The sequence below is a fragment of the Melospiza melodia genome, chromosome 1 (genome assembly GCF_035770615.1).
Source record: "Melospiza melodia melodia isolate bMelMel2 chromosome 1, bMelMel2.pri, whole genome shotgun sequence".
Classification (NCBI taxonomy): domain Eukaryota; kingdom Metazoa; phylum Chordata; class Aves; order Passeriformes; family Passerellidae; genus Melospiza; species Melospiza melodia.
In genome coordinates, this window is record NC_086194.1 from 33,868,726 (window position 1) to 33,896,295 (window position 27,570).

Below are 27,570 nucleotides of genomic sequence, written 5' to 3' on the forward strand. Positions count from 1 at the left end.
TTTGGTATAAAAATACTTTTATTTTAAAGCTATGAAAGTTATAAATATATGTAGTTAAACTTTCTACTCACAGAATGTTTGCTATTTTAACATTAGTGATGATTTGTTTCTCCTAACGAATCTGAATTTTATTCGAAAGGTTTACAAGACATTATTACTATAATTTAAAAAACCCATCGTTACAGGGATCTGTACTAATCGTGATGTTTTATCAGTATTCATTTAACCTCTAGATTTTTAATGAAGGCAGCAAAAACAACTATTTTCTGATGATACAGAATTTCTTATTTCTTGAAGCGTTTCTGTGGTTGACCACTTCTTCATTAGTTACCTGCAGCATGGCACCTTCCTGCCAAAGAAAAAAAAAGTGTATCTGAAGATGTTTATCACATATGTCTAAACCAAATTACCAATAGGGGAACTTCAGCCATTTTTAAAAAAAAAGTATAAGCAGTTCACTGGTGTGTCTAACACAAAAGGAACAGGACTTTTGTTAGCTGAGTCCACGTTCTTCAATGGGTAGCCTTTTAGAGGCAATGAACTTTGAAATTAAGGCATTTTTGGTTGCCTTTTTTTTTGACAGGTTTTGTTGATTTAAAAACCAAATCTAGTAGATTATGCCACCCTTACTCAGAGTAACTCATTCAATACTTGATAAATTTCCATCAATTTGAGGTGCACACATTCAATGCAGTGAGAGTAAGGCTGACTAAATTTGGCACTAAGGTTTGTTAGCTGCAAGAACTATAAAAAATGGTGGAAACCTCAACATTCTAGCCAAATTCCAATTTACACAAATACACTGTACACTTATGAAATACCACCTGCAGTTTCATTTGAAGGTTTCACTTGCCCTCCTAAAGAACTGCTTATGCAGTTGTTAAAAGAATGGACGACACATTCCTTCACAGAGGCAGATGTATTCTGTGGTGAAATTTTTCCTTACAAGTAAACACTCTACAGTTACTTGGGAACCTTCAGGATGAAATGTGTTATATAGAATAGATTACAGCAGACAAGACACGGAACAACATAGTTCATTTTCAACAGCACAGAACTACCTTCATTGCATTACCTTGCAACCACCATAATGCATAGACTCCCAAGAAAAAAGAAAATGTTGCAGGATGCAAAAATAAAGTTGTATGATTTAATTAACTTGTGACCTACCATTTTAACTACCAACACCAGGGATGGAACCCTTGCAAAGCTTTACTAATGGACACTTGCAGGTCTCATTTGTTCAACTGTAGCAGTGTACAGTGGCAGCAGTCTATGCTTGTCCAGGGTTCATATCATAGCTAGATTCCAGTAGGAAAAAAATATGTTAAGTAGCTGAAATTAACAATTATTTTTGTAAAAAAATTTAATAATACAAGAAAACAGGATTCACAAATTTCTTTTCAATTTGTAATAGTTAACTCAATTCATTGCTATATGTTAAGCTACATAATGATAATCACTATACTGAAAGAATACTGTCATACATTATTAATTTCTTGGGTTTGAAACATTAAGAAAGGAAAAGTAAACAAGATCTTACCTAAAGAAGTTTAACTGAAGCTTAGAACTATTTTGCTCTACACCCTCAGCCTTCGTTGCCATCCTTATAAACAATCTACCGTAGTTAAAGCTTTGCAGAGATACAGCACAGCTTTTTAAGACTGGCTGAACTTTTAGTGACGTTTTCAAGAGTTCTCTTGTACTAGACCTGCGTCCCTGGAAGAGTACCTTGCTGGGGTTTTTTCCTTTCCTTGCCATTGAAGAAGCAGCATCTAAAAAATCTAAAAAGGTGTTTCTCCTTGCAGAGATACCCCTTAAGTTACCTAGATAGTTTAAACCTGGTAATTTACAGACAACATACTTTTTCTCACCAGCATTAAATTTTACACGTACAACAACAGCTTTGTATTATTTGTGGGACCTTATACTACCCACTCCTTGCCTTATTTTACAGTATTAAAAAAAAAATCTAAAATTACACAATATTTCCTTTAGAATTATTTTATTAAAATCATAAATGTACAACAGCTTCTTAACTCTACACACGCACTTAAATTTTTAAAAGGAAAACGTTATGTCTTATTACACCATGATCCTGGCTAAAAGCTTTTCAAAACTTTGAGAAAAATCTTAAAAAAGGTTTCACATGTCACCTGAAACTTACAAATTTAACATTATCAAAGGAATGCTTCTACACTTACAAAGACCACTAGAAAGAAACAACAATTAAAAAGCTAAGAAACTGTCTCAAAGGCATTTTTACAATCCTTCCTCCACAGTAAGGTAATGTTATTAAATAATCCAAATCCATTCACAAAATGGCTCTCTGCATCTGCTCTGGTGTCTTCTGCCATATCACTGCATATTTATGCATGACTGAGATAAGTGTTTCCTTAACATTGTTATTTCGATAACCTGAAGCTGTTCTGTTACCTCTGGGCTCTCATCCTCTCCTATTTATACAGTGAAGCCTGTTTCAACAGAAGTAAAGAGTAAAAAAATAGGTTATGAAATTATTCATCTAACCATTTTTTAAAGGAAAGATAATATCCTAAAAAGCTTTTAACTCCTGCAGCTACTCTCAAGAATCACAGCAATATTAACACTTAAAAACATACTTACCCATGGCATGCTTGAAGAAACTCAGTAACGGCTCCTCCCTCCATATCCACCACTGCCTCCACTGCCCCCGGGACCATAGTTTCCTGCAGATGCAGAACAAGAAACAGAATGGTCCCATCAGTACATTTTTAAATCTAGGAAAGTTTTTCACAGAAGCAATCAATCAAAGCTTGACTAAATGAAGAGTAACATCTGCTTTAATTCCAGTGACAGCATTTGCAACACAGACTTCTAACATTTCACTGTTTTCCTCTAAGGAACCTCCAAAGACTGCCACAGGAAGCAACTACATGCTGTAATCTTAGAAGATTCAACAGTGCCACAAGTAATCTGATGCACTGTGCTGTCTTGAGACTGTGAGGGCTGAATTTGCTTGCAGGCTAAACCTTATAAGAAAGGGCTTCATGTTTCAGTTTCCATTTCACAAGTCTGATACTCCATATTAAGTAACTTACAGACAACAAAAAGTAGGATGCCTCAGAAAAAAAGACACAAGAGGAGAATAAAAAGAAATCACAGCAAATATGCTGGAAATTAAGTAACTAGACTCTCCACAAATAGTGTGAGCTGACAGCAAAGAACATGAAATAGAATCTTTAAAACTGAAATTGCACAACACTGTGGAAAAAGTTAGTATGTTTTATCTGTTTCAAAATAAAAATAAATTTCCCTGAGACGAGCTTTACAATCTCAAGACACTGAAGCAAACTTGCAGAAAGAACACAGGCACTGCAATACATCTACTGCAGAAGTTATCCAATTCCTACATACTCACCTTGGAATCACATAGAATAACCTGGGTTGGATGGGACCTTTTAAGGTCATCTTGTTCCAAACCCTCTGCCATGGGCAGGGTTATCTGTCACAAGACCAGGATGCTCAAAGCCCCATCTAACCCTGCCTTGAACACTGACAACAATGGGGCTCTCACACCACCTCTGAGCAACCCGTTCCAGCACCTCATCACCCTCACTGTAAGCTTTTTCCTAATACCTAATCTCAGTCTACCATTTTTTAGTTCAAAACAGTTACCCCATGTCTTCTATTTCCCCCGAATTCCTAGAAGTCCACCCACTCCAACTACAAGGAAATATACAGGACATATACCTCCACCATATGGTCCCCCCATGTTCCTGCTGCCACCAAAATTTCCACTCTTCATCGGACCATAATTTGAAGGTTGTTGGTTGTAGTTGCCAAAATCATTATAGTTTCCACTTCCATAATTGCCTGTATTGTCAACACAAAAGTGGAGAAATACCGACATGAGCTAAAATGGATGCAACACTTAAAGACACCCCATTATAAAAATTCAAAATAAAAGTACAAAATCACACATGTATTCCAGCAGTGCATGCACCAAACAACATTTCTGTTCTATTTCATACTACTGGAAAAACAACAACTGCCTTACACAACATTTCCGAACACCCATTCCCCCCAACCTCAAATGACTTGCAGTAATTTGTAACTGAAATGCTTGAACAATTTAAGCTTAAATGTTACCTCCTCCATAGTTGTCATAACCACCTCCATAGCCCCCACCCTGGTTGCCATAACCAGGTCCTCCTCCACCATAGCCTCCTCTTCCTCCTCCATAACCAGGACTGCCACCAAAGTTGCCACCTGTGTGAACATAATCCTTTTAAATGAGCTTTTCAATATAAAATGCACTCAAATTATACACAAAGAATATTTTTTTTTGTTTAGAAGAACAGAGAGAACAAAACAGGTAGTTTTGTAAAGAAATTTCTATGGACAGTACTTTTTAAAGCACATACTAACACCAACCCTAACTGAACTATGACCAAACCCCAACAGTCAGACTGCCTGAAGACCTCAACCGAAAGGTTTAATTAATCTTCATTTTCCAGGAAATTTAAGACCCACTCTTATCCTAAAGATAATAATGCTTGTCCAAAAAATAACCATACAATCTGCCATATGGAAATTTGACGTAAGCCAACAGCCATGTACATTTCTTAAAGCCAACAAAATGGCTCAGGTAATTCAGATAAATTTTACACGTATGAATATAAATATGGAAGTGTTTCTTAATGAGAGAAAAACACATCACCACCACAACAGCAAACTAACCTCCAGGTCCTCCGCCATATCCGTTATATCCATCACCAAATCCACGGCCACTTCCATATCCATCTATTGGGAGAAAAAACCCCAAAGGATTTCAATTTACCGGTAGCAAACTAGTCAAATTCTCAAACTCTTATGAACTAAATCTCAGAAATAATCAATTAAGAACATGTACAATTAACTTCAGAAAAATAAACCTGAACATCCAATCATTGCTTATTTTTTCTTTTCTTGGGTTTGTATGGTACCCAGTTTTAAAATGTCAGGCAAGTGCTGCATAGAACCAGAGAAATCCTTTTTTAGCAAATACTTATGTATAGATTACTTCTGGTTTTCAATAAAAGTTAAAAAATAAAAACCAAACCGAACCAAAAAACCACAGCCAAAGCAAAACAGAAAAACCAAAACACAAGGTCACTTGGCAAGTTACTTTTCCCAAAAATTCTCTCACCTGCTACAGGTGCATTTAAGTCAAACGTTACCACAGCATACAAAGTTCTCCAGAACCATAAAAGAAGCACCAATAAGGTAAAAAATGTAAATGCTACAAACATGCCTGTCTTACCGGCTCCCCCTCTGAAATTGCTGCCAGGTCCTGGACCAAAGTTGCCACCACCTCCACGAGCATCACCAAAACCGAAGTTTCCTGTATCAGTTTAACATTTATAAGTAGTGAGATAGTGGAAAGTGAACACAAAAATCAACCACAAACTACTAACCATTACTTGTACATACCTCCTCTCCCACTCCTAGAATTTTGAACCTCCTGCATTTCCTGTCTAGAGAGAGCTTTCCTTACTTCTGCATTATGTCCATTGATGGTGTGGTATTTCTGCACTGTAACCGTATCAAATAACAGGCTATCAGCATTTAACTGGCACCAAGTCAGAGTATCAGACTTCTAACACAAACACATTCTGAATCATATCAGAGAACACAAAACACCATACGATTTTTTAACAAACATGACAACGCTTATTTGAAATACATGTTCCCACACAATCCAGCAACCTATGATGTAGCAAATAATACAGGCACATAACTAAATCCCATTATCTGTAAGCTTAGCTTTACGCTGAGGCTGTAAGAATTAATACTATCCTAAGAAGAACTGAAATTACTTACATACAATTTTATCCACAGGATCATGGTCATCAAATGTAACAAATCCAAACCCTCTCTTTTTACCAGACTGTCTGTCAGTAATGATTTCAATAGTGTCGATTTTCCCATACTCCTCAAAGTAGTCACGAAGGTGGTGCTCTTCAGTGTCCTCTTTAATACCACCAACAAATAATTTTTTCACAGTAACATGAGCACCAGGTTTTCCAGATTCCTGTTAAAAGAATTTTCTAAATTAGCACCAAAAAAACAATTTCACAAAGAACTATTTTACCTGGATTTCAGGAACAGAATTCAGATAAACTACAATTTTTAAGGTACAGCCCTTTTGTGAGGCATGACCTTGGCAGGCTCATTTAAGGGGCCTTCTAAGAGGAAAGTCACACAGCATTACTTGGAGGTTTTTCCTCCCTCTTTTATGTCAAAGCTTTAAAAGCACCGAAAAATGACACAGATTATCTGTCTGAAAGAACTGCAAGTATTTAATAACTTAAGTTAGGGCAGACTTCTGTAATTGTTAAAACAAAGATGCATCAGTTTCTTCTGCCCAATACCCTGACAGCAATGAACCCACACTGCACTTGTATCAAGGCCCTTCAACCTCAGCAAATTCACAACTATGCATTTCAATCCCATTAAACAGCAAACACACATGCTGTTGTAATTACCTTTTTCCAAATGCTAACCAACCCTGCATTCTGCAGGGAATGGAAAGAAAATTGGGATAGCTAACGGGGGTACCAGTGATTACAATTTCCATTTCCCCATACCTTTGGGACAGCTCATTCAAATCCAGTTCATCAGTCCAACCTTAATCTGGTAAACCCTCCCAGAGCTTCCGTGTGGTGAACAGAACTTGCCTTATAATCCACCCTTGCTCCTCAAGCACTTCTGTGCCACAGTAACCTGGCTCTGGTTTTATGTACCTTCTAGAAATACCCCAGAAAGATCTTGGAATAATCAGAAAGACTGATTAATTTGAGGCTTGTAACAGGAACTATTCCAGAAAAGTTACTTTGGAATTTGCATAATTACAAATATTCAACAGAACGTTTGCTACAACATGTTTCAGACCCCAGACGTGTCCCTTGCAGACATGATTCCATAACCACAATAACATAATTCACTGTAATAGTAGACATATATATAAGAGACTAAAAGTGTGGGAAATAATGCCCCAGCTATCGGTTTTGAACCAGGTAATTTAAACCCAAACTATTTCAAACAAGAACAAAGCCTGTCTGACCAAAATAGGCATTTTTCAAAGCATAAGAAGCACCTGCTTTCAAAGCCATACTTACCTCTCTAGCCACAGCTCTCTTAGGCTCAACCACCCTTCCATCAATCGTGTGAGGTCTTGCAGCCATAGCTGCATCAACTTCAGCCATGGAAGAGAATGTTACAAAGCCAAACCCCCTTGATCTCTTGCTTGCAGGATCCCTCATTACCTAGAATCAATAAAGACATTTAAACTATTTCTATCTGTCTCATGTTAAGCTTTTTGGTAACAGTATTAAGATTGTGTAAGCTTAATTGACTTTTTCCTTGGTTTGATTTCAAAACACAAAGCAGTGCACTCTGTTGATTTAGTATGAGTGACACTGCTTGGGATCAAAGAAATTCAAACCACTGCTGTCCTCCAAGACTCAGTTAACTCAGAAATGCAGCTAGATCAGTGAGGTGCATTTATATTTCTGTTTATTTTTGGAAAAAAAAAAAACAAAAACAAAACCATTCACATAGTTTCTTTTAAGCTTCATAAAGACCACTGACTTTAAACCTGTGTTATTACTTACTACTCCCAAGACACTTCAGCAGAGAACTTCTACCAGTCACCATCCCTGTCAGTATTTAGAAGACACACAAATGCAGGTGCTTACAGACATGGTTTAGGGATGAACTTGTCAGTGCATGGTTAAATAGTAAGTGGTTTCTTCCAACCTTAACAACTCTATGAAAACATCACAGAGAAAGACATCCTTTTCCAGCTTTACTGAGGCTGCTTACCAAGACACCATTTTTACATAGATGTAATAGTGCTCCCTGGAAACACTTTCTAATGCACTTCAGACAACTTTCAGATACCAAAGCCGAGCTGTTGCAAACAGTAGTTAATATGGGAGAATTTTACAGAAAACAGATTGTCAATGTTCCCTAACTTAATCAAGCTTGCAAGAGTAAAATTCACGCGTTGCTACAATGGACTGAACTGTGTGTAAAGCAACCAACTGTACCATTAAAAGCTAATATTCCATCTTCTCTAAGCAATCCAGAAAACAAACATTTAAAATTCCTACACATTCCATGCCACTGCTATGCATTGGTGTGCTGAACTTACCACACAGTCTGTAAGCTTTCCCCATTGCTCATAGTAACTCCTCAAGCTTTCTTCTGTGGTTTCAAAGCTTAAGCCGCCAATGAACAGTTTGCGGAACTGCTCCTTTTCCCTCTGCCACGAGAAAAAAAGATTACATTAATATAGTTTGAAACACCTCTTCTGCATTAGCAAATCAAACACTAACCAAGATTTTTGTAGGTTTTAAATACTTTCAGTAGTTGTACCCCTATTAAAGGATTTAAGTAATTTATGCAATTCTACAGGTCCACTTTTACAATACAAATTTTTTTAGTTCTTATTCCTGTGTCTCCCTCTAAATATCAAGAACAGGGAACCACATTTGAAGACTTTCAGAATCTTCCTCTGTAAGACCCATATGAGATGCTTTTTAAAGAAAATGAGAACTTTGGGATTTGTTTTTATTACAGAAAATAGGAATTAATTTATACTGTCTGATTCCATCCAGGGTAACATTCAATTATAAAAACCATTCTGGTTAACATTGTTCTACATTAATACTACCGTACTATTTATCCAAGACATTGTGAGTGAAAATCAATTAAATACATCTAAGTATGTTCTGTAACAGGTTAACAACTCCTATTTTCTCCATAATTACTAAAACAAATGAAACTCAAGCAATCTGTAAAATTTATCTGGAATCCCACACCACTGGAATTACCAATAAACCTATACACCCTCAACAGGAGCACCATTAAAATAATTCATTTCAAAGTAGAAATGTGAATAATACATATTCATATCCACTAATGCTTTCAGTAAGACTTTATTTTCTTGCAGAGAAACTATCACTGCACTTGTTAAGCAGAGTTCTTTTATGTAATGACAAGAGTATCATTAAGAAAACCCAACAAAAATCAAGACCAGTAATAAGCTATTGAATTCACTTTTCTTGTATATACTGGTAAACTAAAGCAGAAAGGAGAACCTTCCGACTTCTACCAGTTCAGAGCACTTTTACAGTAACTTTTCATACAAATCAGGCCTTTTAATTGCCAGGCTCTACATACAAAAGTATCACTAGCTCATAAGTGTGAAAATTTCATGCCAAACTTAAAAAATGCACTAAGAAGTAGTTCCCTTTCCTACAATGCTGTTTTGAAAAGAACTGTTCTTCTAGGGACAAGAGAACTCAAACCAAATCAATTCAGCTTTTTACTGTTAACTAACTTTAAAAATCAAGAAAATCTGCTTGAGTGTTTGGTTGTGTGTTTTCTTTAGTGTGGTGGTTTTTATACAACTCAAATATAGCAGGAGGAAGTGCAAGTGACAAACACGATTAACTGTGCAATGGGGACTAAGCTAAATTGAAATAAGAAACTAGAAAAACACTGAGCCTAAGAAAATAAGGAAAATACTGTAGTGCACATATGCTTTTAGAAGTATTAAGCCAAGCTGCACGCAGACCAACATATTTTCTGAAGTTGTCCAAGGCAGGCCTGGATCAAGATGCATATAACAGAACGCAATTAGTGTGGGCAGTGACAACCCAGGGTTTTTTCTTCAAAATACACCTCTGCATTACCAGCCTCATGTACTGCAGTCTGACAGGGAAGTCAACTTTCTCCCCTCCTCCTTCCAAATACATCCTCTATTTAAGATTGATGAGTTCAAATTTCTCTTGAAAACTATTTGGAATCTGCTGTTGGATCTAGTTTCTTTTTCTTCTAGGAATAAAAAAAAAAAGCTAGTACTGTCTCCTCCTTACACAAAGGACAGGCAAAATAAGACACGTGTTCAAAAGTAGCAGACACGTGTTTTAACTAATTTATTTTCACTTCTTCACATAAAAGGAACAAACAAAAGAACACTGCACACCAGACCACTATAAAAAATCATATTCATCAATATGTCGTTTATTAATTTTGAGTAGGAGGTAGAAAAAAAATTTAAGCAACAATACTGCAAAAATAAAAATCCCCCCTTCAGTTTTGCTGCCTGAGAATTAGGGACCACTTGCTTACAGTTTCATAGATCTACAAGAAACCTTTTTCCTGTATAATCAATTACCATACATTTAATAAAGAACATTATTATAAAAATATGAGAATTAAGGAAGTGTAGTAGGCAGATAGGATATTTTTTTCAGTGTTATGTTTACTCCTGAAAACAGCGATAAACCTGTAAATGGAACTCAAGGAAAGAATGGAACAATTATAAAAATATACTACCAGACACTGAACAGAACTTAATGCATTTTACAGATGTATTTAGGGTCACGATCTACCTAGAACATCTAGGCACCACACGTCAGAAAACAGCAATAACGAAATTCATCACCAGTTCTTAATGAAAACCATTGTGCCAAAACAGCACACACAGGCTGCTCCGCTAACATGCAGACAATCTCTAGATGCAGAGAAACTATTTGTCTTAAATAAGCCAGTTTGGAGAAGCTCAGGATGGCAATAACACTAACCTCCTACCAAAGTCCAGAGTTCTGCCCATCTAAAGTTTGTGCAGAAAGTATAAAACGTACAATCACTATCATCATACCAGTACCTCTTAGAATCCTGAGGAAATTACTCTTGTGGTAAAGACATAGACACCTCATACTTAGGAAAGGCCACAATATAAAAGCTGGAGATAACACCTCTTTCGAGATTTCCACAGTACATCCCGTGGTAGGAATCAAACGCCAGAGCAAATTTTTACCTCTGTAGGATCTTCATCCGTGTGTATTTTAAACTTTCCTTCACAGGCTTAAAGCAACTTGAAAGCACTAAAAAATGCATAACCTTTGCTGAAATATTAATCACCAGAGCAAGGAAAGGTGTTTCATACAGCGGTAACGCGCGCACACACAATCCACGCTGAGTGCGGAATTAAGAATTCGGGTAACAAAAACGTTTAAGGGAAACAAGCGAGGGGGATCCCTGAACTCCAGGGCTCGGCAATCCCTCAGCGCTGCTCGCCCGCCGCCTGTGGCAGCCGGGACGCAGCGGCCGCGCCGGCTCCGCCATGTGGCGGCAGCGGGAACACCGCGGCCCCGAGCCGGGCGGGGAAAATGGCGCCCGGGAGCAGCCGCCGCCTCCAGGGAAAGCGCTGCAAATTGCCTCTAGCGTGCACCTACACACGCGGTTCTAAGACCTCTCCGGCGCTCCTTCTCGTCCCCGTGAATACCTGACGACTACGGCTGGCCCCCGCCTTGCCCGCTCTACCGGAGGGATCCCCACTGCCCCTCGCACCTCGAGTCTCGGCCAGGCCGCCATTTTACCCCTCCCCCTCGCCACCGCCATTACCCGCAGCGCCGCCTCGGCCGCTCCGCGCCTTGCGAGGCCAAGACGGCCCCCAACCCGCGGAGCTCCAACTCCCCCTCCTCCTGCGACACCTCAGCAGCAGCGCAGCTAATAGCCATGGCCACGGGCTCAAGAACGCGCTGTCCGCCATGCACGGTTACCGCAGCTTCCGCCGCCTCGCCCGGCTACGCGCCAGCCCCAGTCGCCGCTTCCAGAACCTTCCTCCGCGCAAAGACATCCAGCATCCACCCCGCGTTGCGACCCGACAGCAGCGCCCGGACTTGAGCGGACCACTCAAGCTTGCTTGTAATGCTCAGCCCCGAAAAAACTGACTGTCTGCACAAGCAAACGCGTCTCCCTCCTTAAAAGCAAGCTCTAAATCCTCCCATTCCACGTACCATATTCTTCATGGTTTATGAATTCCTGCTCGAGAGTACCGTACAACCGGTCGGTAATGGCTGCCCGAGCTGTTACGTAATTTGAAATTCAGCTCCGCGTAGTGTTAGCGCCCTCCTACTCCAGCTCGGGCTCGTTTCCGAGGTTTAATTTATTAAAAAAAAAAAAGAAAAAAAAAAAAAAGAAAAAAAAAAAGAAAAAAAAAGGCAGGCTCTGGAGCTTAAATATCTCCAAAGGGGCTGCAGTTCTGAATAACGCCCCTACGTGTTTATATCGTGTAATGGAAAGTCATGGACTCCGTTAGTAATGGCCGCCTCCGAAATGAGCCGAAGGAGCTGTCGTCGTCGAGCTTATCCGCTTCGACAGCCGCCGGAAAAAGCCGAACCAGGAATGGAAGCCCATTCGACTCGCTTCGGTAATTTCCGGAATCTGCCGCAGCAGGCGAAAATGGCGCTCGGCGCCAGCTCGGCAATTTCCGGACAGAAAGACGCAGCAAGTCATCGACTACTTCAGCCAGCTCGGCAGTTTCCGACAACCGACAGCTCGCGAGACATGCCCGAGCGCAGCCGAAGCGGCCTCGAACGCTGCTGGCACCGTGTCACTTGTTTTTGTTTGGTTTTTTCCCGGAAATTGAGAAAAGGCCCCGAAGGCTCAAACCTCGGCGTTAATATTAGTCGGGGGCGGCCGCACATCGCCCCTCGAAACCTCTCCCTGGCCCCCTTCCCCCTCCGCCCAGGCAGGAGGAAGTGAGAGCTACACAGATTTTGGCACAAGTGCGACACATCGAGGGGCCCCGGCGGAGGGAGGGAGGCGGACTTCACCGCAGCCCGCTCCGCTCTTTCCCCCGCACCGTCGGCATCGGGCGTGCCGCCCGCTCCGCCGCTCTGTTCTCCTCCCCTCCTTCATCCCCTCCCTTTTTCCCTCTCCGGCGGCCCTACACGCACCGCGACAAAGGGTGAGTGCTGCCGCCCCGCGCGCCAAAGAAATGGCGCTGGAGCAGCTCCTTTCTTCCCGCCCCCTCTGCTCCCCCTCCCTTTCAGCTTCACCGCGGATCCACCCGCGGATCTCCCGCCCGTAGCGAAGCATCTCCAGCCGACTCCCCGAACCTCTTTTCTCACTTATGAATGAGTTCTCGGGCCTCAGAGGCCCGCTGCTTTCCGAGCCCGCTTCCCTCCCCCCTCCCCTTGCTCACGCCCAGGCCTCCCCGCCGCAACGCGGGAAATGGCCGCGCTCCAAGGGGGACCCCTCCAAATGAGCTTCAAACCCACCCCAGCGCTCCTCGCCCGCCCTCTGCAGGCCCGAGGCCCGCCCGGCCGCACCGATCGAGGGCCTCGCTCCGCCGCAGCGGGCAGCATCGGCCCGGCGCGCATTCGCAGCGGCGGCCATGATGGCGGCCGTGGCCCCGGGGTCCGCCAACCCTGTCCGCTCCCCCAGGCTTACCCAGTCGCTTTCCCGGTCGCCGCGAGGCATCTTCCTTCTTTTGGACGCCTGGCGCGGTCCTGCGCTCGCCCCGCGTTGGAGAGACGTCTTGGCCCCCCTCCTGTGCCGGCGGCGACGACGGTCGGAGGTTGTAGCGGCTCGCGCGTAGGCGGTGGCGGCGTCGTGCGCTCTGCCCCGTCACAGCCGCCGGCGCGCAGTGCTCGCCCAGCCCAGCCCAGCCCCGCCAGCCACCGCCGCGCCGCTCCCCGCCCTCCGCCTCCCGCCCTCCCTCTCTCTCTCTCTCTCTCCCTCCCTGCCCCCACCCCCCGCCTCAGCCCCCCGCGGATGTCGCTGTTGCTGCTGCCGCCGCCGCTCAGTGCGCGCAGGGCGGGAGCCAGGAGGAGACAGGAGACCCAAGCGGCTGGGCACCATTGAAGTCTGTATCCTTCTCTCTCTCTCTCTCTCCCTCTTTTCTCTCGCTGCAGCCGCCTCCTTTCACCCCACTCACCCTCGAGTCCCTTTCCCTGACTCCCCTTTCCTCTGCGGCTCGCTGCGGGCCGCCGCGGGGAGATGCGGAGCGCAACCCGCCCGCCTCCCCCCACCGCCGCTTCTTCCCCACCCCCGCTTCCTTGGCGGTGGGGGGTGGCGGGCGGAGCGGAGCTGTCGGGGAATCGGGGCTTCGGCACCCGCTCGGGGAGGGAGGGAGGGAGGCCGGCCCCCGGACCCGCGGGCGCTGTCGCCCCGGGGAAGGAGAGCAGCGCCAGGGGCGGGGGCAGCGGCACCCGCGCGGCAGACAAAGCCGGCCCGCCGGCCGTCCCTGCGTGTGCCCGGCCCGGGGGAAACGTGAAGGGGCGGGGGGAAGACGGCGTGGAAGGGGCCCTGTCAGCGGCGGCGGAAGCGGCCCGGGGCCTGCGTCCCCGTTACCTCGCCCGGGGCGGCCCCGCCGGCCTCGTGTGCGCCCGCCGCAGGCCCGAGGCGCAGCCGCCCCCAGCAGGCCTCCGCAGGGCTGCCTCTGTTCCGTGGTGGGGAGGCTGTTGTTGGGTTTTGGGGATTTTTTTTTTTTTTTGCCCCTTTCTGCTACCTCTCCGGGAGACACAAGGCAAGACCTTCGGCGCTGGCGCCCTAGCCCCGGCCCTTCTCCCACCTCGCCTACCCCGCCAACCATGGGACTGCCAAAATCCACCTCCCGTATCAGGGGAGGATTGGGCGGGATCGCTGAGTCCGGGAGGCTTTCTGGCCTTAAAGGACTTCTCTGCTTTACCCAGGCATATGGGGAATTCTAGCGTTTCTATAGCTCGCTGCGGGGCGGTGACAATACATGCCTATGGAGCTGGTCGGTATGAGAAATGACATGGAAAAGGGGATGGATTGTGTTCAACGTAATTTGCATAGGTTAAATATGTAATATGTGCATCTTAGCTGAGTTAATATTGTTCTAGGACCTTAACTCTTGCCAACTTGAGAATCAGAAGGCAACGTTATAGTTGCATTAAGATAAATATTTGCTGTTTATAAGAATTTGCTACCATGTAAGAGTAATGAGTGATTCATTGCACCACAAATATATATCTGTTCCCCATCAGATATTTGCATTTAATGTATCTTAGGTGTATCTTCAATTGCTAGAATCTGAACTCTTGTTCTGTTTGGTTTAAGGAAATAAGCATCCCTGATGGTCCTCCCCCTTTCCCCTAGAAACATGTCTATGCTTTTGAAGGCCTTGGGAAAAATCTTTTTTCAACCCTATATACCACCTTGTCAGTATCATTTACCCTGGCTAGCCTAATGGTGCATTCTGGGTTATGCCAGACAAAGTAGTAACCTACTTTTTGTTCTGGATTTAATCCATGTAAGAAATGTTGTATGCAGTGAATACATGGGGGTTGGAACAAGGACCATGCTTGTCTTGGGATGCCTTTCTTTGAGTAATGCAAACTTCCTTTTAATTGTCATGCATTTTTCTAGTAAAAGCTCTGCAAGTCTGCAATAAAAATGGCCTCCAATAAAACTACATTGGTAAGTTCATGCACACCTAAAGTATATAAGGATTTAATCAACATATTTTTCTTCAAACTTATAACTTGGCATCTCCATTTAAAAGATACATCCACATCTCCCCTCCCCAGCATTATTCTGACCAAAATTTCAGATCCAGAAAGTAAGGCTACTAGAAAGGACATTGGTTTTAATAAATCTGCCATTTCTAAAGAGAAACTAGTTGGGAAAAAAGTGTGAAAGGACTCTGCACTATTTCATCTATTCTACAATAGAAAATACGGAGGACTTTTTTAGCCTCCTTTCAGCATACCATGTAATTCATCATACATGTAAAAAATAAAGTCCAAATCATGTACTCATTTAATTTCTCCCAGTGTATTTGGAGAAAACTATTTGCCTGACAAAAGGCAGTCTTTACAGATGAAAAGTAACATTATTGAGAAATGATGTGGCATAATTAATATGCCTTTTGAAATGCTTTTTAACAAATAACAGTTTCTTTGAATTTCATAGGAGCAGAGATTATCAGATGTCAACCCCTCCTGGACCATTTTAATGATGCATTCATGGATCTCAAGTCCTCTAAAGCTTTGCTTGACATTAAAATATGGACTCCTAAGGGCAGTTGGTTGCTGGCTACAGTTCTACTAATAATGATACATAGTTTCACAAAAACAGACCTGTAGAAGTATAATGTGAGATGTATCTGAGGTTGAGATGGGGAAGTAAGCAAAAAATATATGTGCACAATTCAAAACTTCAATAGCAGAACAGCTGGTTTATAATGCACTCAAAAGGCCTGTTCTTAAATTTACAGAAATTATTACTCAGCTCAAAATATATCTAAAACTTGTATTAACTCCTGGCTTAGAAGTGCAATGGAGTGCTTCCTCTGTGTTGTACTAGTTTAAAATATTTCACCAAGGTGAATGTCTAAACTTTCTGTTAGTAATTGATTGTCCACTTATCCAGAATTTGAAGAAGAGGTTAGCCAGCCTGGGGAGGGGGTGCTTTGGAGAGAGGAAAAAAATCTTACAAATGCAGTATTTTTAATCTTTTGATGTCGGAATTTTGCTGCACAGGTCAGGAAAATCAGTTATGGTTCCCATGGGAACCATAACTAATTCTGCTTCGTTATATATTTGCATGCAAAACCTAAATGTGTTAAGGGATAGGGCAGCTCTAGAGCTGTAATTCCGATTTTCTTGTATCTTGTATGTTAAAATTCTACACCACAGTGTCACATCAGTGTTTTAAGTTTGCCCCTCCAAGAAAGAGTGATTATCCATAGCTCTGCATCTGTCATATGTAGTGTCATATGACTTCTGTATGCAGAAACAGCCATACATTAGCCTTCAGTGGTCAAATGTCCAATTTACAGCTTACAACATGCAACCCTAGAGAAGAGAACTTCAGGGGTCAAGTGGGCATTTAGTATGTTTTCAGTTCAGTCAGGTGTCACAATTCACGTGTGGGCTGAGATTTGCATGGGCTTGTATAATCCCAGAATGTACAGGTTTTTAACATGTTCAGTATTTCTGCAGGCTCTGCAATCAAGTGTTATTTTAATAGGCTCAAGAGTTTGAAGAGCAGTGCTGATGCACAAGACCTAATAAATCTCTAATATTTAAAACAGAAGCAGCATACTCTTTATTTTGCTATTTCTTACTGCACTTCAAGAAAAAAATGCAGACCCCCATGACATTCATTTTCCTCTGTGGAAGATACTTGAGATACTTAAGTTTTAGAAAGTAAAAAACCAAATTGTTGCTTTGATACAGAAATCCAAAACATTGATCTTTAAGTGACAAGAATTAGTGAAGCCGAAAAGAGTACCAGAAAACAGTCTTCCATTGAATCAAAGAATTTTAGTCCAACGGAGAATACAGATGGAGATGTTCCCCACTTGTAGCCTGCTTGCCTCATCACCAGTAATTATAATGTTATTACTATGGTATAGTGAGTCTGTCTTTTTCTGTGTTGTCGTTTTCCCCTCTGCTACTTCTATTATTTGTTAATTTCCCTCATATCTACCCCTTTCTATTTCACAATTCCATTTTTTGAAAGAAGCTGCCCTCATAGAAGCCTTGGACATCTTCATGTTGTATTTCCCTTCAATATCAGTCTTGCATTCTTTTTCCTGTGGAGGCAAAAAAAGCCAATATGCTTAAGTTAACACTTTTCAGACATGAATGCTGTGGTCAAAATACACCTGGGATATGCAGGCACCTAAAATCTAATTGGAAATACATGCTCAGTTCTCTCTTCTATGCTCTCAAATCAAAATGATGGCCATGTGAGATATATACAGAAACTTGCTGTTTAAATGAGAAACGAGAAACTTTTTCTCCTCTTTGTTGTTTAAACCTTCAATTTATGGGTTGCTAACCATAAAGAGTGAAGTATTTTGGTGAGGGAGAGAAAAATTATTAAAAACAAGGGGTACAAAGACAGGGCTTTGGCAAGAGAATCATCTTCCAGTCTTCACTAAAAGAATACAGTTTTTGTTCTAACATACATTTTTTTTTACCTTTCACCACATCAAGACAAAATTCTACTAAGTCTAAAAGTTAAAAATTTCAGAATTTCAGTGTTGTCAAACTAACCCACATTTGAGAGGACTAGAGAATGGCTATCAAGCAAATAGAGGTGCTTTGTGGTATTTGCTTGTCTGTATTTTGTTGTAGAGGAAGTGCTTTAGTGAGGAATTAGTTCTGTCCACTTTGATTTAGGGTGCTGCTTAACTCTTAGGAGCTTAATACTTAGTTTATGGCTGCCACCTGACAGTTTCTTTATGAGATGCAGTCCAAAATGGCAAGCAAACTGCTTTTGGTCTGCTAGTCCTCCAGAACTGTGATACAGCATGATAGGCTTGTTCCAACTTTTTAAAGATTACAAACAAGGAAATTCTGAAACGTGTCCTTCTACTGCTATTTAATTGTGCCTTATTAAACTGGGAATGCCTTGAGGATGATGTGGATGTAATAGTTGTTTTAAGAACTTAAAGAATATTACCTGAACTATCAAATGTAAACTTTAAAACACTTTAAAAAGTTTTCTAAGTTAGCAAAATTCCATTTATGTGTTAAGTGCTGTACTTAAGTGTAGCAGTTTTAAATTTATGCACCTTTGTGACATCTGTTTGTAAGTTACATGGGTGCATGGCTAAGAATGAGAAGGGACTGCAGTAATGGAATGCTCCTAGCATGGGTCCTCTTCAATAGTTGCGGGTTATTATCGAGTATATTGCTTATTGTAGCAATACATCATAAACTTTGCTGCCATCAGTTTCTCCTTGGTTTTTTTTTTTTGAAAAGGTAGAAGCCACCTTTTTTCAGTACCATCCCTTTTTTATGCATTTTCAGTTTCCTTATTCTCTTTACTTCTGCCTTGCCCTCTGCCTTTTCACAGGCATAGAGTTAACTTTTAGAAGCTTCCTGATGTTTTGAGCATGTAGCACTGAGAATTAAATTTTTAAGGGGAGTATAGTCACTAAGTATGTGAACAAAAAAAATTTCACGTTTTTAAAAACTGCTGTTGGGTATCTCATTAAGCAACTGATAAAAACCCAAAAGATTACCATGTCTTGCTCAGGTTACCTGACCACATGCACTAACATGAAAGGAGTCTGAGCTTCTGGCTTTAATGTTAATAAGCCAGTGAAATAACTGTGTAAAGCAAAAGAAAAAAAAAGAATAATGTTATTCTGAATTTCTTTTTAGCACAAAATGGGAAAGAAACAGAATGGCAAAGGTAAAAAAGTTGAAGAGGCAGAGCCTGAAGAATTTGTTGTGGAGAAAGTCCTGGACAGACGTGTTGTAAATGGAAAGGTGGAATACTACTTGAAGTGGAAAGGATTTACAGAGTAAGGCATTCCTTTTTTTTTTTTTTTTTTCCTGATAGAATGATAAACACCATTGATTTGAAACTGTGCCAAGAGATTGGACAATGAGCATCCACTTTAAAGAAGCTTGAGGGAAGGACATCCTTAAATGCATAATCAAGTGGGACAGTCAAGTATGAAGATAAAATAGAAGATAATGTAGTTCATTGTTCAGGCTATATAAAATATTTGAGGACTTCTATGAAGTTCTTAGTGATTGTTCTTTTACCATTCTGATAGAGCTTGTGTCCATAGCTATCAAGGTAAGATAGACTGACAGTTATCATATATGTAGCAGAATGAATGAGTAACAAATCATGCAGGAATGTAAACTGCAGGCAGCTTTGAAGCCGATAGTTTGCTTATTATTCATTTTCCTGAACTGTTCTCAAGTTAACTGAATATGCCTGTGGAATGGTTGCCTCCATTAGGCATACATCAAAGGAATTTTTGAGTGTCTTTCCCAGGACTTACATATGTATATTAAAACTTTGCAGTAGACTTAAGAAGTTAATTGTTTAAGAAGGAATGTAGTTGTGCCTCCTTCCAGTGACACTCTGTGGCAGCTTGCTTTACCAGCTGAAAGAAGAATTTGTGAATAAATGGTTATGTATGCTATGATAATATTGTTGCATACCTCCCAAAGTGAGTGCATTGCAACAGTGTGCAGTGTGGCAACCTGGAATGTGTGTAGTGATGTGTGCATAAATGTGAAGCACAATGTGTTTAGTATTTGAGGGTCTGATTTGAACTTGTAATAATATGGTATTGTAATGGAAAATAATTTGTAGGTATCCTGCTGGTGCAGTAGTGCTGTGCCAGTATTTGCATGTGAGATACAGAGCGGTTGTGAGGAATGTTCTTAAAATTTTAGTTAGCAAAATGCATTCTCACTGAAACATAGGCAGTGCCCAGCTCTGCCCACCTTTGTTCGCTCCTGCAGTCAACTGAAGGCAGATAGTTCTAGGTACAGTTGTGTTCAATGCTCAGAGACAACTTTAGTGTGTTCCTCATGTCTGAAAGCTTATATGTATGGATTTATACTTAGGCTATTTGTAATGACTGCTGTGTACACTCTGTAAGTCTTAGTACTCTTATCATACTGTTAGTTTTCATGGACAGTCTTTAGAGGAGCCAGGGAAGTGAGTCAGTTTCAATGGACAGTTCAGTTTTGGTAGGGTGTGCATTGCTTGTTTCAGCTCTCGTACCCCACTGAGAGCACAGATGTTAATAGAGCTGCTTTTTGTGTTACCTTCAGATTAAGAATGTTGTTTTTCCATACTAATGAAGCATCCTTTCAGTCATCAACATGAAGGCTGCTAAAGGTGGCAAGATAAACGTCTTTAGGTTTAACAGACCTTCCTTATATAATTAGACAAAAATTAAGTTGCTTATTTTAAGGGGGGGCCATGGGGCTAGTTTTACATTTTTCTTTTTTACTTAGTTCTACATAAATGTGTGTATGTTTCAGTGCTGACAACACATGGGAACCTGAAGAGAACTTAGATTGTCCAGAGCTAATTGAAGCTTTTCTGAACTCTCAGAAAGCTGGTAAAGAAAAAACAGATGGTGCCAAAAGAAAATCTTTGTCAGATAGTGAATCTGATGATAGTAAATCAAAGAAAAAGCGTGATTCTGTAAGTATATGTTCATGTGTTAAGTTTTGGTTTCCTCTATCTCTCTCCTACCTCTCCATCCCCCAAAAATCATATTGTGACTTTGAGAATGAGACTGAACACTGATTTAAAACTGTAAAAATTTCATAGCATCTGGGTCTGTGGTTTGAAAAGGGTATACATTCATTGTGGGTGATGAGACTGTCCAAATGGTTAGTAAAGGATGATTGACTGACATGATGATTAAAAGTTCTTACATTGTCCCACTTACTGAATAATTGAAAGTAACATTGGTTAAGAGTTATTAATTAATGGTATTAAGCGATAGGTTTCTATTAGAACAAAAGATCCATTAATGGAACAAAGATGAAGTTCTGGTTTGCTACCATATTTAGTATATGATTTTGAATGGGTGAGTGGCAAGATGGCAAAATGTGAAAACCAATCAGTTGCTTAGACTAGGAGCAGACATAATGGTGGAGAAGGAGTAGAAGGGGTGAGTGAAAAAAGCCTACCTTTCCTGAGAGGTCTGGATTTATCCTTCAGTTTAAATGAGTAGGCAAACTGACACATTTAATGCTGATAAGTACAGAATAATGCACACGTTGTAATGTGTTCAACAGTTCACATTTCCTTTTGTAAACTTTTGGACTAGTGGTTTGCAACCTGACACTGCCAATCATTGTCATGTACTGGAGACAGCAGGCAGTTGGACATGTGGTTACTGTCAAAAAGGTTGGAAGGCATTAGGAAGAATAGTTCATGAATTATACAAAGAATATTTTGCTTTCTGTATAAAGTCAGTTGTTCGGCTTCATCTAGTACAATAGTGGCCACTGTCTCTAAAAGGATATTGTGAACCTATAAAGGAGCTAATACAGGAAATAGTTGTGATATTTTTTTGTCACCAGTGTGGTGTCAGTGAGCCAAGAAGAGTTGAGGTGTTCCCCAAGGGTGCAGTTTCATTGTTGGTTTAGGCAACCCATGCCTGTTGTTTTGCTGAAAAGGATATGTTTTTTCCACTTCCAGGCATGCATTTTTACTTTGCTGTTTTTGTTATTTTTACTGACCATGCTTGTTTGTTTATCTGCTGAAATTATTTTAGACCATTTGTTTCATCTATTATATTTTCAGAAATAAATGCTGGAAACATGGATATAAAATCCTTTATTATTATCCTACCTCTAAATTACTTGGCCTGAAGATTGGTCATGAAAAAATACTATGTAATTATAGATTTGATGGGGTTTAAAGGCTGTATTTTTTTGTTCTGATACACAAACACACATGTGCATGTATGTACAAAAATTCCTGTATCTAGTACCAAAATAGAATTTTGTCTTAAACTAGATAACCATCTTCTAACTTACTAGGTTGATAAACCAAGAGGGTTTGCAAGGGGTCTTGATCCTGAGCGGATAATTGGGGCTACGGATAGCAGTGGAGAGCTTATGTTCCTCATGAAATGGTAAGTCTTACATCCACAGTTCTTGTCCATAAAGGGAGGGCAGGCAGCTGCACTTATCCTAAAGAGACAACTTCCTCTCAGGAGTAAGACACAGAAGCTGGTGGTCTCCTTATTAACCTTGTATTCTTAGAAAAACGGGCTTTCTATATTCAGTTAGGACTTAATCCCTCTTTCTTCAAAACCCAAAATATATTTCATTTCTGTTGGTTCAGTTTTACTTTAAAAGGTAATTTCTGATAAAATAGGAAGAAATTGGCATTTGTATGGAAAAAAATAGATCTTGATAATGCTCTTGCAGAGGGAATGGCAGGCAAAATCCAGCTTTACATGTTCCAATAAGCAGAAGCCAGCTGCTGGATAGCCAGCTGTTTAACCAAGCATAGTGCCAGCTGTTCTGCATGCATCAAAGTGGAATTGGAAGCAACTAGGGGAGAAAGCAGAGGAGGAGATGAGGAAGAAACAATATGTAGAGGCTTGACATTATTGGCTAGTAAGAGGCAAGAGTGATGTGGGGAGTTTGTGTTGTTGGGAGGGTAGGTGGGGACCAGCTTCATTAGCAACAGTGTTGGGAGAAGGATTTCTTGCTTTGTGAACAAATGGAGTAAAATTAATGCTTCTTCACAGTTTTGAGAAATCAAGAGATTGAATTCACATTTGCTGAGAGTCAGATTTCTTAAGGTGTTGGAATAAGAAGGATGACTTTCCACAGCCTTTGAGAAGGGCAAATTTTCTGAATGAAGTCAAACTGAGTGATCTCCTGAGATGTGATTTGTCTTGGGATTTACCTAGACTGCTGAAAATTAGTGTTGTGGGAGATTGTCTCCCTTCTGCATTCTCAAATTTTCTATAAATTTTATGTGAAACTTAGAAAATTTGAAAAACAAAGATCACAAGTGTTTGAATTTCCGTAGTGATAATTGACTATCAAACACAGAGGACTTTTTTTTTGTTTAGTTCAGTTGCTGTTGTTTAGTTTTTCATAACTGGTCTTAGGTAACAAACATAGATATGAGTTTGTATGCACAAAGCTTTGACTTTTAAAGGCAGCATACACTTCAAAATGAAGTGAAGTCATGTCAGACTGGCAGACTTGGTTTGTTAGCCCAAGACAGCATCAAGAATAGCAGTATGAAATACAGAAAGTTATTTGCATAAACAGCAAATGTAATATGCATGTAAGTACCAACTCTTAAGATTGGTTGGTTCTATTGATTTTGAAATCTTACTTTGAAGCTTTGATTAACCTTTAAAAGACAAAAGTAACTGAGTTTTATTTCTTTCATTATATACTCCAATATGTAACTTTATGACTGATTCCCTTTGAATAGCATTTTCCTTTCAAACAGAAAACACATGGGAAGGGAAGAACAATGGAGCTATGAAACCTCATCATCACCATTAGCATGGAAAGTCGTGGTAGCTTTAGTGAAAGGTGTACTGGAAACTGGTTTCTAGCTGCCATTGTTTTCAGAACTTAGAACTTAGGAAGAGCTGCTAAATGTTTTGAAATACTGATTATTAATTTTCTCAAATCCTGCTCTCTTCTACATCAGGAAAGACTCTGATGAGGCAGATCTGGTGCTGGCCAAAGAAGCTAATGTGAAGTGTCCTCAGATCGTAATCGCTTTTTATGAAGAACGGCTAACTTGGCATTCATGCCCAGAAGATGAAGCACAATAATTGTTTGCATTGCTTTTTTTATATATAAGAATATTAAAACCTGAAATTTGATTTATTAGCAATGTGAGAAGCATACATTCTAACAAGTTTCAAATTTGATATTTTTTTGAAGTAGTATGTTTTGCATCAACAGCAAGTAAATAAAAGCTTTCTGCAACTTGTTTCATTTACCACAAGAGAGCATTTGATACTACTACTTCCTCCATATTAGGTAAAAGTTTTATAAAACATTGATGAACTTCCTTAGTTATTACAGAATCATAATGAATGTCTAAACAAACTCACAGATGTTTTGTAGTCTTCTATACTATTGATGTGCATGTATCTTCTTTACCCAAACCTAGCCCTTTAAACCTGTAAGGTCATTCTTTCTAGTATTTGGGATCACTTGGTCTTAAGAAGACCAGGTGAAAACTAACTTTGTAGTAATTTGAATGTTATCAGACTGTATATTGTTTACTTTATTGTAAATACTGGTGAGCAGTGGTCAATAAAATAGTTTTATATTCTTCCTTTATACTGATAGGCTGTGACTCTTTTGAAGCGGGGTATTTCTCAACTTTTGATATGTTAAACTCAGTTTGTAATATATTTAACTAAGTTGTTCTCTCGGGGGGTAGGTTGATTATTAATATTACCCCACTGCTACTCTTATCAGAATACTGGACAAATACCAGGCTTTGATTATTAGTTGGAGGTTTTCATGAATACTGCCTGAGACATGGGGTTTTCTGAGTCAGGAAGAGCCTGTAACATTAATGTGCTTTGAGTACTCCTGTAAGTCACAGATTGCAACCACACAGCTTAGCTACAGCAGTTGGTCACAAGGCCGAGTAGCCTCTGCAGGCACACTAGGAAATATTTGATATGTATTGACAGTATTAGCCCTTGTTTTAATTTCAGTTCTTAATAGGAGGCTATAATGTACTCTAGGGCTGGTTCAGATGGAATTATTCTACAGGCCATCACCTCAAGAATACTTACATAGCTCAGCTTTTAAAGTGGAATATTTAAATGAAATACTTAAGTCATGTACTTGGAGCAAAAGACTTTCTTTCTGTTTCAGACTGAATTTTGAAATTAGTCCTATAATGAGCTGCTTGGATAATACCTTTAGAAGGGCAGAAGTAAAAGGTGGGGAGCTCAGGAAGAGTAAAGTTGCCATTCATCTTTTCACTTGCTTTTTTCTAAACACCATCTTTGTGTTTTGACTACCATAGTATAGTTTGCCTTAAGCTGTGCTTATATGTCAATGGCCAAGATTATTTCAGAATTATCCTTAATTTAGAGTTTTGACTAAAAAATATAATCCTGTAGTACACTGTCAGTGTCCATAGACTCATAGAATGGTTTTGGGTTGAAAGGGACTGTGAAGATCATCTAGTTCCAACCTGCCTGCCTCCAGGAGGGACACTTTTCACTAGACCAGGTTGCTCAGAGCCCCATCCAACCTGGCCTTGAACACTTCTAGATTGTCAACAACTTCTCTGGGCAACCTGTTCCAGTGCCTCACCACCCTCAGAGTAAACAATTTCTTCCCATAATATCTAACCTAACCCTGCTCTGGTTGGGAGCCATTTCCCCTTGTCCTGTCACTACATGCCTTTGTAATTCCTCTCCAGCCTTGTTGTAAGCCTCCTTTAGGTCCTGGAAGGTTCTAGTAAGTCTCACTGGAGCCTTCTCCAGGCTTAGCAATCCCAACTTTCTCAGCCTGTCTTCACAGGAGAGGTGCTAGAGGTGCTACAGCCCTCTGATCATCTTTGTGGCCCTTCTCAAAGGTGAGACAGCTGGGATTGCCTGCCTATGTTTTTTCAGAAGATTTTTAAAAAGTGGATATTCCTGGAAACCCTCCTATAGTGTGCATAGCCTGATGAGTGAAGGAAGGAATCCAGTCTGTGCTTGATGTTCTTTTGATACCGTTTCACAAATCATTACTATAATTATTTGTCCTTTCAATACTTTCAAAAGCCATTTATATTGCAAAACAAAGCCTGCCACCGTAGAACACCTACTTATAGTTAAACAGCAATGACTAAACTTGCTATATGAACTTTTTCCTAAAGATTTTTTATTACTGGTTTTGGGCAGAATTCAGTCTGTTTGTGGCTCTAGGAAAAATCTGATATCCCTGTTAGCATGGAGCTTCCTTGCACCAGATAATGATAATTTGAGCACTTAACTAAGCTCTCTTGCCTATTCCTTAGACAAATCACTCTGATTTTGTCACATTTAAGACTCCTACAGAGTTCATGGCTTAATTTTTGAGAGGCCCGTAATAGGAGTATTTATACACCTAGTATACAGGATTCTGAAATCCTTGCTTTTTTATCCAGTAGCTTGATAAACACATGGGCTAAAGAGGAATTTCAAAGCAGCTTGTATTCTCCTGCCAGTTTCTTCAGTATGGAGTACTTTGTAAAGAGTCTTAAAACTGTTTCTGTACAAGTTGCATTTTTTTTTTTTTTTTACTGCCTGAAACTTTGCAGTTTCTGTAACACATTTCAAGTGTGGAAATCAAGTCTGTGTGAAGTTGCTGATTTGAAGCAATACAGGTTAAACGGTTGTTTTTAATTATTGGTTATTGTTAGTGGTAGACAAAGATTTTTGTTAAAGGTTGGTTCTCCTCAATTTGTAACCCTTAAAATACAGATTTGTAACTACGTACAGCTTTTTACCTTATATTTGGTTCTTCCTTCTGACTTAATAAAAATACACTGAATTCACTTTTAAACAACTTTGCAGCTTGTTAGACAGTTCTTTAGAGTGCTGATTTTTTTATGTTATGATGGTAAATATGCTGACTGGTATTTGTTTCCTTTTTTTTCTCCTCACTTTGTGTCAAACTGAGTTTTGCTAGTGATGAAATGCAACACTTTAAAGTTACAAGTTATGTAAAGTTATGCTGAATGTGCTGCATACATAGGCAAAAAGTTAACAAATGTTATTAATTTAAAATTTACTGATGAAATAAATGAGATATCTTCTGTAGTTAGTTGAGTTGTGCAGAAGTTTCTCATCATTGTCTCCTTTCTTATACCAAACCAAATGGGTTTCAGGCTGTCATTTTGTGATTACTCTGTGTTAATAGTGCTGTCCTGAAAAAAAAAAACCACAAAATTCACAGTTGTGCTTGCTCCAATGCTTCTCACTCTGGCTGAAGAAAATACTCAGGTTAAACATAACCAGGTAGTGCTAGATTATGTAAAATTGAGATCATGATCAGTTATGATATCATCCTCTTATAGCCTTGTTTCTACTTCTTCGCTAGGAAAGAATAAAACTCATACTTTGTTAATTAGTATTGTATTACTTGCAAATTAATCAGAGTAATTGCTATTAAATTGAATAAAACAAGTATGGTACCTTCAAAAAATCTATTAGCGTTGCAAGTGATTTTTATCAGTTCAGCACAAATGGATTCTGCATTTGTGGTAATTCTTCTAGATTTATGGTGCAGTTCTCCTTAAAACTGTGTGACAGTTTCTTAGCAATAGATTATAGTACATTTAGGACTCAACATATGTTGTCGTAATGAAATGTAACTATAGCTACATTTTTCCTTTAACTGCAAATTATCTTACGTGCTTACCTGAATTGGGTTCTTGCAGCATAAAAGATTGTACTCTTTTCCTATTCTAAGACCTTTCTCCAATATTCTCAGTATTCTTCTT

The 27,570-nt window shown here is 40.2% G+C and overlaps 2 protein-coding genes across 10 annotated transcripts; one reads left to right on the forward strand and one right to left on the reverse strand.

Moving 5' to 3' along the window:
* HNRNPA2B1 (heterogeneous nuclear ribonucleoprotein A2/B1) lies at positions 1-13,444 on the reverse strand. Of its 6 annotated transcripts, XR_010027306.1 has the most exons (12): positions 13,276-13,444; positions 8,180-8,290; positions 7,143-7,289; positions 5,845-6,055; positions 5,455-5,556; positions 5,276-5,365; positions 4,723-4,785; positions 4,132-4,251; positions 3,733-3,855; positions 2,626-2,708; positions 1,171-1,301; positions 1-349 (listed from the first exon to the last, which is right to left on the reverse strand). XR_010027306.1 is itself a non-coding variant. In XM_063153409.1 (11 exons), exons 1-10 carry the CDS (start codon positions 13,303-13,305, stop codon positions 2,647-2,649), a joined length of 1,059 nt encoding a protein of 352 aa, XP_063009479.1. In that variant the 5' UTR covers positions 13,306-13,444; the 3' UTR covers positions 1-349; positions 2,626-2,646. The 6 variants fall into 6 exon arrangements, 5 of the variants coding, with proteins under 5 accessions (XP_063009479.1, XP_063009474.1, XP_063009468.1 ...); XM_063153409.1 differs by lacking the exon at positions 1,171-1,301; XM_063153404.1 differs by lacking the exon at positions 1-349 and having other exon boundaries at positions 1,137-1,301.
* CBX3 (chromobox 3) lies at positions 12,657-26,891 on the forward strand. Of its 4 annotated transcripts, none has more exons than XM_063153434.1 (6): positions 13,569-13,690; positions 15,220-15,270; positions 18,975-19,117; positions 20,607-20,772; positions 22,125-22,219; positions 23,773-26,633. In XM_063153434.1, exons 2-6 carry the CDS (start codon positions 15,247-15,249, stop codon positions 23,897-23,899), a joined length of 555 nt encoding a protein of 184 aa, XP_063009504.1. In that variant the 5' UTR covers positions 13,569-13,690; positions 15,220-15,246; the 3' UTR covers positions 23,900-26,633. The 4 variants fall into 4 exon arrangements, with proteins under 4 accessions (XP_063009513.1, XP_063009504.1, XP_063009510.1 ...); XM_063153429.1 differs by lacking the exon at positions 15,220-15,270 and adding an exon at positions 17,034-17,183 and having other exon boundaries at positions 13,580-13,690; positions 23,773-26,891; XM_063153443.1 differs by lacking the exons at positions 13,569-13,690; positions 15,220-15,270 and adding an exon at positions 12,657-12,790.
* The last annotated feature ends 679 nt before the right edge of the window (positions 26,892-27,570 follow it).